Source organism: Thermobia domestica, chromosome 13 (genome assembly GCF_964235325.1).
Source record: "Thermobia domestica chromosome 13, izTheDome1.hap1.1, whole genome shotgun sequence".
NCBI lineage: Eukaryota > Metazoa > Arthropoda > Insecta > Zygentoma > Lepismatidae > Thermobia > Thermobia domestica.
Window position 1 is genome coordinate 135860016 of NC_137466.1, and position 14616 is coordinate 135874631.

The following is a 14616-nucleotide window of genomic DNA, read 5'->3' on the forward strand; positions in this document are numbered from 1 at the left end:
TTATAATTATTCATAGTGCCACAATTTCTGACATTACTTCTATTATAGAGTCTACATAAATTGGTCATTAATTCTTTTTACTACATATAGATCACAACTGTTTTGTGATAAAACAATATACAAAGAAGATTACCTATTTCTGTTTTAAAAGTGCTCATGTTCCACGCAGTCATAAAATAAAATACTTATTAATATACTCCCAACAAATGACACCCTAGTCAAAGACATTGTTATATTGATCGATTTCAGTATTATTATTATTATTATTATTGCTGTATCTTGATTTAAACAGATTTCAGCTTAGTTCAGCGAAAAACTGGAAACTTGGCGAAAGTAGCTCCTCTAACACGCGATGACTGCACTAACTAGTCGATCTGACGTCACCTACGTGGAAATTTCGAAAGTAACCACAGACTAGATTTTCGCTCCTTTAGTTGCGTTTGGAGAACAGGTTTTTCCTGTTAACGTACTTCGTGGAACTTAGATATTTTCAAAGTGAACTCTTTAAAAGAAAGAAATGTCTATTAATATAAAAAAAAGCTGGAATGGAACATCCAGTCCAGAGACCGTATAAGAAAAATGAACATTAGCTTATCTGATCTTTCTGCACAACATCTAACACTAAGATGCGAACCAGACGAAAACAATCCGTCGGTTACTACGATAACCCATGAAGTCACCTTCCAAGACCGATGCCAGCGCCATCAACACACGACGACACTGATCCCGCCCACCGAGAGCGTTGATTTGTTCTTTCGCTCTGCAGACGATCCTAATTGATTTCAATAGCGCATATAAGAAGTTGCTCGTCTGTATGTATTCTAGTCTGTGCCCGTTTCTGGCAAGTGTAGATTATTTGGAGAGTTCTTCTCCAAAGAATTTTCCCCGACTACATGATAGATGTCTAGTATTACTGATTTTTGTAGATTTGTTAGGAGATGTTTTGCGTTTATCTGTTCAAGTTGTGTCAGTACTTTTAGGGACAATTGCAGTAGTTGAGATAATGATTGATCTTACTATAACTTTCTGAGATTTCCATAACTTTTTGATTTTGTCAGCCAAGTCTTTATATTTGCTTATTTTCGTACATTATTATTATTATTATTATTATTATTATTATTATTATTATTATTATTATTATTATTATTATTATTATTATTATTATTATTATTATTATTATTATACACACTCTCAGAAAATAAAAAGTGAAAATGGAAATGTGTTACATTCAATATTGTAAGCTTTACAGTGTCAGGGATAATTGTAAGTTTGATTTATTTTTCATCTCTCTTCCTTCTTTCACCTCTTGGAAAAAATAATGAAAAAAGCAATAATTTCACCAGTAGGATAATGGCAAATGACCGTGTACACATAAGTGAACACGGCATCTACATTTAATAAGAATAGTTAACGATCACTATGGTAATAAGGACATCAGTCTTCCTATCTATAAGACATATGTCATTAGCTTTCTATTCATACTTAGTGCACATAAAATAAGTGTTTCAAAAGTATGAAGCCCATAATGCACACATATACCTTCACAAGGCAAAATCTGATTGGTAATTTAATAGTATTGGTAATTAATAAATAATAAATATTCTTTACATTTGCTATTCATCCATTTATTTACATCATGTTCCTGGTTGCCCCTGACAACCTCATATCCAAAATCATATTATTTAAAACATATACAAACATATAAACGTCTTTCTTTTTATCGATCTTATATAATTTTTCAAATATTGTTTTTTATTATATATATTAGATCACTTATTTAATCACAAAATGTATTTAAAATACAAAATAGTTTTCAGCAAGTAACTTATTCCTTCCATTTAATATTTTCAATGATTAAATTTCATTGTTGTATTTAAGTATCTATATTAATATTCAAATTATAAGTTGGACAAATTTAAAAATTCATAACACATACATACATATACATCAACACATACATATACAAAAATTTTCATCTACCATTTTGTTGTTAATTGTTTAATTACACTTACTTTATAGATAACTTACTGATTAGAAAAAAATCAAATCAACCCTACTTGATACTAAACACGTTTAGAATAGAATTTGCATGTTTTACGATGCATTTTCATAAATATATAAAGAATTTAATGGCACAAAATTTACATTTTATGACACAAAAGTATTGAATAATGTTACCAACATGATGGTTATATTTAAAGGTAATCTTGAATTAAGAATATGTTTTCTTAAGTTAAAAGATGTGTAATTGTGTACGATATATAAAGCTGTTGAAGAATTTTTACTTGAAACTAATGATGGGCATAATTTATGCAAGTTTTAGATTTTTTCTCCTCCTAACATAACTGTGTTCCGTGTATCGTCATACACAATAGAAGAAAGAAAAGTATAAGAGAAAGTTCATAATTATCAAAAGAAGAAGAATTATAAATGAATTTGTGAACTTCTATGACAGCATCTTTCCTTTCTGTATCTTTGGGTTATCCATCGGTATCATTGTATTGATATCTTCCCAAAGAAGATAAATCTATTGGAACTTTTAGTAGCGTTGAAAGTTAAGCATACAATTGTTACTTCTCTCGAAAATTCTATTAATTTAATGATTCACATGTTTAATTTGAGCTACTTGATACCAAGATGAAATACATGATGAAACGCCTGTCTTGACTTCAATTATTGATGGCCAAAAGCCTTAAAATACAATGAACTCTTCAACGTATTTCCGGATAATTTAGAGTAACTATTTATCTCTTTGAAATCACGACAGCTTTCATTAAAGAAAAATGATTTAAACGATCATACGCTCAGTCTTATCCTCTTATATCTAAGTTGGTAATAGTATACATGAGAACCCCCTGTCTTCCGTGCGCGAGAATACTTCATATTATATATTTATACGTTACCAAATTAAATCACTGCGTTGTCTTCATTATATGTGCTTAACATTCTATTTTTACTTTCTAGAATAAATTTTGTTGATTTCGATTCGAAAAATGTTAAATATTTTTAAATTTATATCATGATGCAGACCAAAATCCTTGTTGCATATAATGTAATGCGCTATAGCATATAAAGTACAAGGGCAAATATGTACGTTTTTTTTATTTTCGTATCAGTGGATAAATAAATGAAAGTGGGTTTGTTACCCCCTTTCTAAGTTCGTAGATACTCAATGAATAATCCCTAAAAGTATGAGCGTCCAGCTTCTTCTGGAACTCAGACGGTCTTACGTATACTATATCCTCTAAGTTACCGGAATGTTAGGGATTCATATAATTATAACAAAATACGTACTGTTCAAAAGTTCAAAGTGTAAAATGAAAGTACATGTTCTAGTACTTAACATATATGAAATCTGGAAGAATAACTTTTCCTATAACTTGTTCAAAAGCATACTCTAACAAAACTTCCCTATTGATCGCTCAATTTCTAATTGTAGTAACTAGCGGCGAGAGATCAAGGACCAGACATGGGTGTAGTCAAGGTAATCTGATCATAGATTCTGATACCGATTCTTCTTCTCTCAATGCTATCTATACCAAAATCAAAGTCTTCCGGAACGTCGAAACTAAGTCTTGAAGCATGCCTTCCACTACAATAATCTGGTCAGGTTATATAACTTAACATAATTGGGTCGTAAACAAGCTTTGGGTATTCTGACCAGCGTGTAATGTGTTGTTTTGGAATTGAATATATTTTCATTAAGTATTATACATACAACTTTTCTTGATACAATACAGAAAATACAAAATAACATAAAAGTTCAAATTTTCATAGTCGAATTATAAGCTATTGATGATATAAAGTCATCAAGAGTATCGTGTAATCGCGGGTTTCATCCTTCCTATATTATATGATGAAATACTTTATTACTATTTACCACCCTCATCTCAGTTTTCACCTTACTTTGGTCGTACTTTTGTGCATCCTTTCACTTTTGGGCACACAATATCAACAGGTTGGAAATGACTTTTACCATGCTGCTTGTACACTCAAAAGTTATTCTTTGGCATAAATAATTTACAGCTGTAGAATGACCAGTCGGTTACATTGCTGAAGGTTTGTAGGTTCGCGTTCCATTCAGCACTGAAGCCGTATGAGGTATAGACTTAGAGCTTAACTGGAATCCAAACTGTATGAGCTCCCACTGAGAATCGAACTTGGGTCTTCAGCACAGTAGGGACATACGCTAACCACGTAACCACGAGAGAGTTCACTAGTCGATTGCATTTCTTTGTAGGTTTAAATCATAGAATATTCCATGTGAAAGCATAGTTACAGAAAACGTTTCAAAGCTTCAGTAGATTAAATAAAATATTATTTTTTTTACTGTGATGCAATGAGGACGCAATTTCATTGCAAAGTTATATTTTTCTCTGTTTCTGAAGTAAAACCAGAACAAGGGTATGTAACAGCAGCTTTCCTCCTGTATTCTTGCTTGGTATTAAAATTGATTCCAGTTTGAAACATTTACATTTCCGTAGACGTCTATCTGGATTGAAATACGTGCAAAATTTATAATTAAGTCCTTACGTCAAAATATTTAAAAGATATAACCCATGAACTTTGTACTGTTTATGTATTATATTTTGGCATTTCTTTACATGGATTTTTATACATTCCGCAACCACAGTCTCTCATAACGGGAAGGATAGTGTATTCGTAGATATTGACATCACAAGAGAATAAAGAAGAAAACAATTAGTTTCAAGTTTTCTCTTTCTTTTAGATGCCTCGTAGAGGCTTAGTAGAAATAAGTTCACACTTATAAGACTTATTTTTTCTCTGCAGTTATCTAAACTATCAAGCAAAAATCATCAAAATGTAAATATTGAGGACTTCATAATCATCTATACACCACAATTGAGGACAAATATCATGTACTACTGAAAATGGTATACCTTATTCCGCAAACATAAAATTCTGCCTGGAAGTGTGCCTTGAAATTTAAAAAAGTCATCTTGAATATAACTTGTAATCTCCATAGGATCCCATATTTTTCAGATACTTAGCAAAATCAACTGTAAAGAAAATAATAATTTAAGAACAAGATAATAATATTCCATTATTAATAATACGAAGAGCATATGAATCTTCTACCTTTATAACTACAATGTTTCTTTTTGTATTATATTATTTTCAGAATGGTATCGGATGTAAATTGTTACTAATATCAACTAAATATTTTCGCCTGAGCAACTACATGTGGATGTTTTGTGAGGGCTTTTATCTACATCGTCTCATCGCATCAGCATTTGCCGAACAAAAAAGTCTTATTCTTTTCTATGCTATAGGGTGGGGTAAGTATCATAAGTGTAATGTTATAATAATAAATATATTAATAAGGTATACAGTATATATTGGTGGGAACGCATCTAAAAATCAATATATATGGGGACATGGGCTTAGAAGTAAATGCAGAGAAAACTAAATACATGGAAGTGCGTCGGGACCGTAATACGGCAAATTGTGGAGGCGTTAAAATATTAAATAATACTTTTGATAAAGTGGATACTTTCAAATATTTAGGATCAATATTAACAGACGAAAATCATATTCACGAAGAAATTAAATGTCGACTAAAAGTAGGGAATTCGTGTTACTATTCGGTTCAAAATCTCTTGTCGTCGCGAATTCTGTCGAGGAATTTGAAGCTTAAAATATATAAAACGATAATCATGCCTGTTGTTCTGTATGGTTGCGAAACATGGTCGCTTACTCTGAGGGAAGAACATAGACTGAAAGTATTTGAGAACAGGATCCTGAGAAGAATATTCGGACCCAAGAGGAACGAGAATGGGGAATGGCGGAAGCTTCATAACGAGGAACTACATAGTTTATACGGTTTACCCAACATTGTTAGGGGCGTCAAGTCAAGGAGGCTTAGGTGGGCAGGTCATGTAGCTAGAATGGAAGAAAGTAGAGACGCTTTCAAAGTCTTGACTGGAAGACCAATCGGAAAACGACCATTAGGAAGACCTAGGCGCAGATGGGAGGACAATATTAAGATGGATCTCGCAGAGATAGGAATACAAAGTAGAAACTGGATCCAATTAGCTAAGGATAGAAGTCAGTGGAGAGCTTTTGTGAACGCGGCACTGAACCTCCGGGTTCCATAAGCCATAGAATTATATATATATATATATATATATATATATATATATATATATATATATATATATATATATATATATATATATATATATATATAATCTTATTCGAATGGAATTTGCACCAAAAATATATATATATATATGTCTCTAGAAAGCAGGCTAATCATGCTGTGTGAAGAAGGTAAGATTCTAACAGTTTGAAAGCAGTCAGACAATGTGTGAATGTAAATCAGTTTGTGTCTCCAGTGCCAGCACACATCCTTTTCGTAAGGCTGTTCGTAAACCTGAATGTTCGTAAACTTAATTTTTTTCTATTGAAATTAACACGAATGCAATTAATTCTTTCTGACCACAAGAACATGATGCTGCATGTATTTTTCTTCAATTGTAAGTGGCCAAAGTGTATGGAATGAAAATTACATTATACTTTTAAAAAAAAAGCACTACTAAATTCAATAAGACAGTATGAGTGCTAAAAACGCAAAAAAGTGAATAAAAAAACAAAAAATAATTTTTGAATACAAAACCCTAAAATATAATGTTAACGGTAAACACACAGAAGCATTACGTGGCGTTTGGAATTGTCGGTAAAGGCGTGTGGGTTCGCTCGTACCTCGAAATATTATTCGTAAGCCGAGGGAAAAAAAATTTTCACAAAGCTTGTTCTTAAACCAAATTGATCGTAAACCACTTCCGGTTTTAGTAGAGACATTAGAGTTAAGACAGAACGTATATTTGGGGCGCTTAATTGCAGGTAACAACTTTTCGGTATATGGTACCGCTTTTAATATTTAAGTATCAATCTTAAAACCGGAAGTGGTTGATTTAGCAGATAAATTAGATTGAAGAGGGACGTTTAATTGATTACAAAAAACTGCTTTTTATTATATGTTACGGTGTTTGTTGAATGGCGGTAAATGTAAACGAAATTGGTTGAATTAAACCACTTTCGATTTGAATAGAGCGTTAAGAGAGAAATTTATACCTATTCTTAGATCGATTCAAAAAAAAAAAAACTGCTTCTAGCTATATGTTATTGTTTTTGTTTTAAGTACATTAATATTGAACCCAGAAATTGCAATAAATTTCAATCGCTTATGGTTTTTAGTAAAGAGTTAAAGATACAACCGTAAGCACTTTTGTATCACTTAATCGGTTGCAGAAAACCGCATCTCTCTAGCTATTACAAATTTTGCTCTACATCAATCAACGTTCAAAGCGGAAGTGGTTAATTTCTAACACTTCCGATTTGAGTATCGGGTCTGAAAGCGAACTTGGTCGCTAACTTTTGACCCTCTAAATTTTGATCAGATTTGGCCATAATTGATCAAGCAGTTCTGGAGATTTCTGTTTGTCTCCCAAATGGATGGTTATTGTATCTAGATAAATGTATAAAAGAATTTAAGTAAACCAAACTCCTTAAAGAGGTTATTACCTTATGTTAACTACACGTATGTCTGGCATTGCAGGTCATATATTAATGATATTGATATTTTGTTTCTTGATATAACATGTAGAATAAGATGATAATGTGATTTTTCAAGATATTTGGAGTTTTAAAGGGTAATTTTGTATTACTGTCATTTTCATCTTCATCGTCATGAAGTGGTGCCTACTAATTAAAGGGTTTTGTGAATTACGGAATTATGTGTACACTTCCTTTACATGCTTGCTGTTGGTGAATACAAGTTATGTGTGAGCCTTTATAATACAAACACCCTATTTATCTCGTAACAACACAATAAGATATACAATTATTATTATTATTATTATTATTATTATTATTATTATTATTATTATTATTATTATTATTATTATTATTATTATTATTATTACAGGTCTTCCGATCATTCCGACCATTATATACGCTTCACTGAGAGCAACCATCGCTGATGAGCAATGTTGGGCACCTCCAGCTGGCGCTATAGAATGGACGTTATACACGCCTTGTCTCGGTAGTCTTGTGGTTAGTATTATAATTTATTTTGTATTCCTTCTGGTACAATAGATTCTCTCAATATATTATACAGCACTTGTGTTTCAATTGAAGGATTCGTGGAAATACTTCTGTAGTCCATGATAATCACTCATTTTGAGATTTGTGTTCATGCAACACGACTGTAGAGTAGTGAAGCATATAGGATTAGGACAAGCTAGCACTTCAAGGTACTTAAATATGATGTATGTTTCAAGTGGGCTAAACATAATCAAACAATCGGCCTTTAATACAGTAAATCTCTAATTTGTTTTTGGTCTTAGTGTTACAGTAAAAGGATTAGTAGCAATACATCGCTTAAAATTTTATACTAACAATGAAAAATAAAGCACTTTAAAAAAATCATTGAAAAATGTATAGTTATGTAAATGTGAGGAAAATGTTGACTTCAAGCTTCAATATTATTCATCCTCTATCGTGGTTCATTCATCGATCTCTTCAGAGTAGAATAGGCTTTCAAATAGTATCATGCGCATGTGTGCATGATGTACACTCATGTCCAAAATTATTGTCGCATGACTGTAAATATGTTGTTATAGGAATATAATTTGATGACGAATTCGCCAGGTATTTCTGATAATGTTAGTATGTGTATAATCGGCAAAGACATGATGTGGCAAATTTCATGTCAAAAGAGCAGTAAATAAAAACAATAAAACGAAAATAAAACTGTCTTGTCCATTTAGCAACATTTTGTTTTCTTCATTCTAATTTTCGTATTTACAATTCTTTTCCTATGAAATTTTCCCCAAATATACATTTCCCGATTATACACATAGCATCAGTATTAAAAGTACCATGCAAAATCATTATCAAATTATATTCTTACAAGAAGACAGCTACAGATATACGAAAATCATTTTGGACATGAGTGTACAAGAGAAGGGAAATTTATCTCCAAAAAATCCCTTTATGAAACTTTGGCACCCTTTGGAGTAAATACGGATCCCCAATTGTGATCAGTCTAAAAAAAAAAAAATACTATGGTTATTACGAAATGCGTGTGGTAAGTTTAATTCCAATATCTACAAAAGTCATGAGGGGAAAATATTTCTCAATTCTGTTTGACAATACCAAATTTCATATATAAATAGGCAAAAATTAGGATATAAAACAAACGTTTCCAAAACAGTACCGGTACTATTCACCCAGGTATCATGTCGTATGTCATTTCTTCAGAATAAAACAAGATCTCAATTAGTGCCATGCACATGAATTCATAATGTACAAAAAGGGGAAAGTTTGTATAAGTAGGAAAATTTCCTTCTGAGAAAAATCTCTTTCTGAAAGTTTGGCATCCTCTGGAGCTGCCCTGGCTACAGGTACCCGACTGTAATCTACCTTGAAAAATACTATGATATAAGCTAATACGTGTGGCCAGTGTGAACGTGAAGTACCAAGAAACAATACTGATAAGTTTTTCTCTCTTCCACTGTTGCTAAGTGAAGGTGAAAAAGTTGCAATGCTCCAGCAATAAGCGTAACTTTGTTTCAAGGCCAAGCTGTAACCACGCTCGAATGCAATGCACAGAAAATACATTTCGTAATAACGTAATATTTCTAGACATGAGACAAAAAAAAACTTTAGAGCAAGCATGAAATTTTCAGGGTAGGATGGTTGATGTTATGTGTGCGTGGTATAGCATATATGCCAACGTGTTTAAAATATTTAAAGAAACTAACAAATTCTTCTCTCACCGCGTTAAAGACAAAGCTGTCTTCGACATGTTACCAACGTTACGTTGCAACTAAATGACAGTAGCCTAATTGGTTGTCTAGCAGTCAATAGACGTCATACCATGTGAAGTTTATTAAATCAGCAGTATACTTATTGTCTAGCACAAGCTACTTAATAAAACCAACAAGCGAAAAGTGGGTCAAGTTAATCGCACCAACAATAAGGTAGTAGAAAAAAGAAGTCGTACATGTTATTTGTCTCCTTACAATCTTTCTTGACAGTGGGTCTTCTGTTGAGAAATGAACTTTCAAAATTAAGTGTTTATTTTGCTACATGATCGATATTATATTTCAGTTACTGGTATTTTTAAGCACGATTTTAACACAGTAGTAACATAAGTGACTAGTCAATCTCGGTAAAACTGAACACAGCATTCAATTAAATCATTTTATGTTTTACATGAGAAACCACTAAGACTTTATTACCATTAGAATTCAAAGTGTATCAAATTACATTCAGGATGGCTGCATTCAGAATATTCATTAAGGAATAGTAGCCTTACGCAAATATGGCTGTAACAGCCCTAAACACATTTATCATTGTCTTTCGATGACACATCTTAATTAAGCAGTAATCAAATGTCTATTCTTCTATGACATATGTTTACACTTATGACAGGCAATGCACATATTATTCAGTCACGAAACACCTGGACTAATATGAATGATGGAGATACGTAAACTTTGTCTTTAATAAACCTTCAAAGGAAGAAATTGCATATCTTCAGATCAAGAAAACTGGGTGAATACGAAAGAAGATTGTCGTAATCTACAAGTATAGCACAGTTAATCAAGGACTGCATAATTGGAAAGCATTCAAACATCACCATGAAAATGAGGTAGCAGCACCTTGAATAAGTCGAGGTTTTCAAACGCTCTCTTTCAAGCGTGAAATTCGTTTCCTCCACTACTTTTTTGGATTTTACCTTCGTCTTTCAAAATTCTTGAGAATGTATTAGGAAGAATCCCGAAGTCGGGTACGATCTCTGTATTTTTTTCTTATGTCTTTTTCAGCTTCATTAATAAGAATTAATATATCACCAATCAAACTTTTCAAAACTCTTTTCTTCTCTCTCTCTCTCTCTCTCTCTCTCTCTCTCTCTCTCTCTCTATGAGGTTAGGGTTAGTAACAATTCCACAGTCACAAAGAACTATGATTTCCTTCTCAAAACAAGACAAAGTAGACACAGTATACCTACCAGCCATTTGTAATTGGCCGATGCATTATATATAAGCACTCTTTTACAATCAGAGAAATTGAAGAAAAAATATGCAGAGCAACTAATAGGAAGAAAGAAGTAGGAAAAAAGAATAAACTAATTTGTAGTGTTTGGGTGTCATGAATCCACATTGTGTCATGCTGTGACATTGATGTCGTAGCATGCAAAATCATCGATATTCTTGTTTAGCTCTTTTCATTGCTTTTACTAAATCCAGGTATCTTGTTTGTTGTCCCTTTTTCTTTCCGTGTGGTTTAATTGGAATAAGAGCATCAATCCGTGACATCACAGATCAACTACCTAGAAATTACTATAGTTTTAATGTAACTTAATGTAAAAGCAAGAAGGGTGAATGGCCCCTGCGTGATTTGCAATTCGTCCCTTGCGAATATTTTTTTTCTTTCACCAGAATACATTCGTTCTATCAATTTAACATTCTGCATTTATAGATAAAACGAACCTACCGAGTATCCCTCAGTGTGCATTGTATTATTGAGTAATAGTGATTTCCTCAACACACTATGTATTTACAGGACTAATGCTGTACAATTTTTTGAGTCTTTACCTATGTGCTATATTTTTATCTTTATGTGACAGTCATGGACACAGTTCACTGATATGGATAAATGAAACCAATTTCATAAAAGTATTATATATATAAATTTACTTAATTGCATTCTTTTTCTAACTGCACCAACATTTAACAACCATCACTTAATTATGAGTGGTGCTTAACTTATTGGTATTACAAATTTCTTGATACTAAATACTTAATCTCTACGCATATAATTTCTTCTGATCTCATGTTGTTAGTCAAGAGTTACTTTCTGGCTACTTCGAACTACATATAAACAAATACATACATAATGAAAAAGTTATATTATAATGTCATATTTAAAATTAAACTTTTAAATAGTGATTATTTTCTTATCTTTCAGATTAATACAGTTTTTCTTATTAATATCATTCGTATATTAGTTACGAAGCTTCGAGCAGCACAATCCAACGAACCTGCTCAGTACAGGTAAGAAGCACACATTTTTGAAAGTTATTACTTTACATATTTATAGTTTTGTTGATCTTTTTTTTTTTTTTTCGAAAGAAATTTTAAATGTACTGGTCAACTTTCACATCTCTTTTTGGTTGGTTGATTGGCTATTCTTCATCGTTCTGTTTCAGCATCGAGGCTATTTATGAGACATGCATCTACCGTCTAAGATGGAATCCAAATTAGCGTATTGCATTCCCTGTTACTGGTAGGTTGTCACCACAAACGCATATTATTCCGCAATGTTATTTCCAACTTATCTCTGATCGTTTAATAATTACTACCTTCATTACCTTCATAATATCTATTTATGACTTTCCAGTTTTTCTTTTCTTTTTTTTTTTCGAACTTACAAGGTGTATATATTGTACACCTTGTCTCATACTGTAAACAGTAAATGTATTTAAAATTTGAGGTTGATTGAGACACCATTTAATACTATTCATTTGAGCTATTTTTCTTGAGTTACTTTGTTCTTATATATATATATATATATATATATATAACAACCATGGTTAGATGATTATAAACACTGGAAGAACGTCTCTAAATTTTTGTCGAATTCTCGTTTTGTCAATTTAAATACGTACAAAATTTATGCCCTGGTTTTCTTAATTTCGTATAGAAGTCCCTTCCGCTTAACGATAGGTCCACGAAAAATATGATATAACAACATTTAAACCATATTTAGTATTAGAGAACATTGTATAATGACTTACGTATCTTTAAATGTTGATAAATACTCTTCATTGTGTTTGTACAATCTCTTTATCAATTTATAGTTTTTATACTGTGAATTATGTAACACTAAAACAGTGTTTGAAATCTAAGACTTGGGTGAACTAGTGTTGCCCAACAAAGTCGAGAAATTTCTCGTCTTGTCTCGAATTTAAAAATGTACTTCTTGTTTCAACTATCGTCTTGTTTTCGAGACGAGACGTGATAATTCTCGTCTCGTGGGCAGCGCTACCTGGAAGTAATACCTACTGCATCTTGCTCCCACTCCACACTAACAGGAGATATAAATCCTCTTCTCAAATATTCTATGCAAAAAGATATAATTTGTAAGTGGTAGTTCAATAGTCCAGAGGTTCTCAACCATTTTTGACTCACCACACTATACTCAACTCCACATCATTGTGACACACTTGTTTAATTTTTTTAATTAAAGTGGATCACTAAGTGTTCTCAATGCTATGCTAAACACTGCTTGAATAGTGCGGCGTTGCCAGATAGTGTCGAGTGTTTACTGATGCCAGATAATAAAGGAAGTAATTATGGAATTCTGCTCAGATACTTTGAGAAGAAATTAATTTTCGACCTTATCACAATTTACAGCTAACTTCCGCTTCTCGAATTGCAACACTAGAATCCAGGAATTTTATTATTGTGATTACCATAGTAAACGTACAAATTTGGCAACAACGAATTATGGTGTTGTGCGCAAGTTTCTTCTCAAAATATATTTCCTTAAATGTAAATTAATATTTAAATAAAACTGAAACGTAACACGAAAAACGGTCAAATAATATATATATTTCGTAATGAGACCGTTACTTTAAAGTACTTTACACATACAAATACACATTTTATAAAAAAAAGTGCACTTCTATTAAGATCTAATAGCAAGTGTCATCTTGTGTGCTCATTGTAAAACGAATCAAATATTTTATTTTATTTGTTACCTTTTTTCGATGTCAGAAGATACCAAAAAAATGAATCAGTGTCTTCTGTTGTAGGCGAAACATAACTCTATCTTATAGTACACTATTTATAATATGTAACGCTTCATTGCGCAGTAGTTAAGTGAATGAGCTAAAGGTGTATGTACTGACTACCGGGTGGTGATCCACCTTAATAATAATGTAAATCTACGTATAAGATTTATAAAGTAGTGACACTTAAGTAAGTAGTTCTGAGCACTGTTGTTATTGCTGGAGGCATTGACTGGTACAGTCTAACTCAACGATGATTTTAGCTAATTATTATTGGATGCTTCATGAATTTTAAGTTTTAAAATTTTGCGATACCAATGACTCGCGACACATCAGTTGAGAACCACTACAAGTCACATGTTGAGAATTTATTGATGGTGGGGTTGAAGGTTCAGTGGGAGAGGGGTTTCCCGTTCGATCCAAGGGTCTGATCTAAGTAAGTGTGATGTGGACAATATCAAGTTCCTGGATTCTCCCGCGGTTCTCCCGTTTTCTCTTATTGTCATCATCATTACTACATTTATTTTAGACCGTATAATCACTAATTTCCATTAATTATCTATCTCCTTTAGCAAAATGGAACTAAAACTAGAAATTTTGTTTCATTTAATTTTCCTCACGGATTCATCTACAGAAATATTGAGATAGCCCTTTCCGCACGAGAACTTTTAAACATCTTTATAAATCCCCACCAAACTTCAACCGCAAACAAAAGAAGTACGCACTCTCGCATGAGACTGACGCATCTGTACGACTCATGTAACTCTCAAAATTGTAGCGAGCCGTCT

The 14616-nt window shown here is 32.3% G+C and overlaps 1 protein-coding gene across 2 annotated transcripts in view; it reads left to right on the forward strand.

The window, feature by feature from the left end:
- The window catches only part of LOC145668536 (calcitonin gene-related peptide type 1 receptor-like), a 1245332-nt gene that overhangs the window by 1160527 nt on the left and 70189 nt on the right, over positions 1 to 14616 (forward strand). For both annotated transcript variants that reach the window (XR_014128034.1, XM_081736520.1), the window contains exons 10-12: positions 5144 to 5300; positions 7952 to 8079; positions 12004 to 12089. Coding sequence is in view for 1 of the 2 variants with exons in the window: in XM_081736520.1 (XP_081592646.1) it covers positions 5144 to 5300; positions 7952 to 8079; positions 12004 to 12089 (371 nt within the window). In the remaining variant the exon portion in view is untranslated. The remainder of the gene's footprint in view (positions 1 to 5143; positions 5301 to 7951; positions 8080 to 12003; positions 12090 to 14616) is intronic.